At 54.5% G+C, this 2,594-nt stretch overlaps 1 protein-coding gene across 1 annotated transcript in view; it reads right to left on the bottom strand.

Moving 5' to 3' along the window:
* The window catches only part of hoxb8a (homeobox B8a), a gene marked incomplete at its 5' end in the record, with an annotated part of 10,481 nt that extends 9,782 nt beyond the window's left edge, over positions 1-699 (bottom strand). The window contains one exon of the mRNA XM_079252845.1: positions 267-699. Within this exon, the coding sequence (XP_079108971.1) occupies positions 267-699 (433 nt within the window). The remainder of the gene's footprint in view (positions 1-266) is intronic.
* Between the last annotated feature and the right edge of the window lie 1,895 nt (positions 700-2,594).

Genomic DNA, 2,594 nt, shown 5'->3' with positions numbered 1-2,594 from the left:
TTGGACATTTTTCCTTTCTTTTCCCGTTTCTCTGGTGGAGTTTTATTCCAGCTTCTCTGAGCTTCTGCAGCTTTCAGACACCCAGACCTGCTGCTGCTTCTCTCTCTCCCCGCGTCTCATCCAGGTCTGTCTGGACGTCCTGCCTCCCTGCTGGAAGAAGCAGCAGCTCCTCCGGGTCCACCAGGACAACAGATCTGGTCCAACATGCTTTCAGTAAAAAGTCAGAGACAAGTGGACAAGCACAAGAGCCAGCTGGGTTTGCTCACCTTGCGGCCTCATCCAGGGGAAAAGTTGCGTCGGCGAAGGGCTCTGCTCCGTCCCTTCCGCGTCCTCGCCTCCGAGTCCCGCCGCGCCTCCCAGCTTACAGTCGCTGTACTGGACCAAGTCCGCGTCCTGAGCACCGAAAAACGTCTGTCTCTGCAGGGCGTCGTAGCCGTAAAAGTTCCCCGGTTCTCCGTGGCATGTGACCGCGCAGGGGCTCTGTTGGTAGGGGTTGTTGGGCAGCGAGGAGGCGCTGTGGTGGTAGAAGTCCTGGATCTGCGGGGCATGCTGGAAGGTGGCTCCGGAGCCTGGACCGTAGACCACGGTGGGCCGGCTGCCCGCCAGGTCCTGCGCGAAGCCGCACTCGTAGTAGTTGGGACGTAACGAATCCCCACTTTTATATTTGGAGAAGAGCGAGTTGACGAAGTAAGAGCTCATCTTGTGGTTCTGGTCTCAGTCCGGTTCTGCAGAGTCAGTGTGGGGATCGGGACCTGTGGCGCCTGCAATGTGCTTCCCTTTCCCTTCTGTGCTGCGTTTCAGGAAAAGTCCCAACACACACGGAGACGGAGCGAGGTGGGGGGTGGAGACGGTCTGGGGTCGGTCACCGGGGCGAGGAGTCCCGCACGGCCCCGCCAGAAGCTCGGCGTGCGGTGCGGACCGCGGCTGCAGCCGGAGCGGAGAGGACAGGTCCAGCTACCACAGCCTTCCCATCAGAGGTCCAGAGGACACAACGGCAGGTTGGAGGGAAGGAAACAAGGAGCTGAAGAGGAGGATGAAGGCAGGACGCTCGCGCATCACAGCTCCTGTGCTCGCGCTCTCAAACCGCTTTTCCGTGATTTACTCTTTTGCAAATGAGTTGTTTTATATTTCTCTCTCCCTTCTCTCTCTCTCTCTCTCTCTCTCCCTCTCTCTCGCTGGCTCCCTCTCGCGCGCTCTCTCCCTCTCCCCGCTTTCCACGGTGTGTGTGTATGTGTGTGTGTGTGTGTGTGTGAGGAGTAGTTTGGATCTAATATCGCCTCTTCATACAGTGAGGAAGGAGCATCACGTCTTCACCACTGAGGGTCGTTCACACCTTTCCTCCCCGCACGCGCCTCCTAACCAGCATCTAGTCCCTGATCTGAACCCGAGAAGCTCCGCGCGCCTGACACGGTACAAAGAGCGCGCGCGAGGTGAGAAGAAAGGAGAAGAGAAGGAGGAAGCAGAAAGGGAGAAAAGAGGAGTGGGAGGAGTTGGCGGGGGGGGGGGGGGGGGGGGGGGGGGGGGTAATGAGAATTCTACCGCTTTGCAGCATTTGATCAAGTGTGCATTGGCGCACGCGCGCATGCCCAAACACATCTCAGTCTAGAAGGAAAGTTAGTTAACTAACCAAAGGGGGGGGGGGGCTGCAGGAGGAATGAGGCCAGAAAATGTCAGGAGGCCGCGACCGTCCCGGGGGGGGGGGGGGGGGGGGGGGTGTAATTACGCCCAGCTTTAGCAGGATGGCTCTGAACACACCTGCATGTTTCATGTCTGCATTTCTCTGATGATGAACGTAAACATGGACACACTGCCGGACACCAGCACGCGCGCGGAGCTCGCTCCAGAAACAGACAGAAAATCTCTGCAACACCATCTCTGCTTGTTTGTTTGTTTGTTTGTTTGTTTCCTTTCACAGGAAACCAGTTCCATTCCCGCTGTTGCTGCTTCTCTGTCTTTGTTCGTTGCTATGCTTCTGCGCGACATGCACGCGCACGGTCCGCGCACAGCTGGCACATCAGACATGTTGTGGTTTAGGTTAACATCTCCTCTTCCAGTAAAACTCCAGTATCTCCATGGAACCCAGTTTAGAGCTGTGGTTTCATTCCCAGCATTCCAACATGTTTCACCTCCATCAGAGGAAAATCCTGGAAACAAATTCATTCAGGTTTCACTGCAGATGGAGCGGTGTGTGTGTGTGTGTGTGTGTGTGTCAGCTGATGGCTCTCCGGACTGTCTGTGCAGTAATTGCTGCTGTATTTTCCAGAGTTATTGCAGAAAATATGAACTGATTGTAACTGAATGTTTTCCACTTCCAATAAAGAGTTTTCTTCTGAGATCTGTTGTCTGAGAGCTGAGATGAGGAGTGGAGAGAAAATCATTTGTTGTTCGCGTCAGTTTCTGAGCTCTAAGCCTCTAAACACACACACACACACACACACACACACTGTCACCAACCTAGAATCCAGCCTGTTAGTGGTCACTAGGCCCAACTCAGGAGGTCACGAGGAGACACGAGACTTTCTCCTCCGTCTTTAGTCTGCATTGATTTCAACTGTGTGTCACCAGAATTATTATTATTATTATTATTATTATTA

This window comes from Telmatherina bonti, assembly GCF_933228915.1.
Source record: "Telmatherina bonti genome assembly, chromosome: 14".
In the NCBI taxonomy this organism is placed as follows: Eukaryota; Metazoa; Chordata; class Actinopteri; order Atheriniformes; family Telmatherinidae; genus Telmatherina; species Telmatherina bonti.
This window is presented reverse-complemented; position numbering and strand designations above follow the sequence as displayed.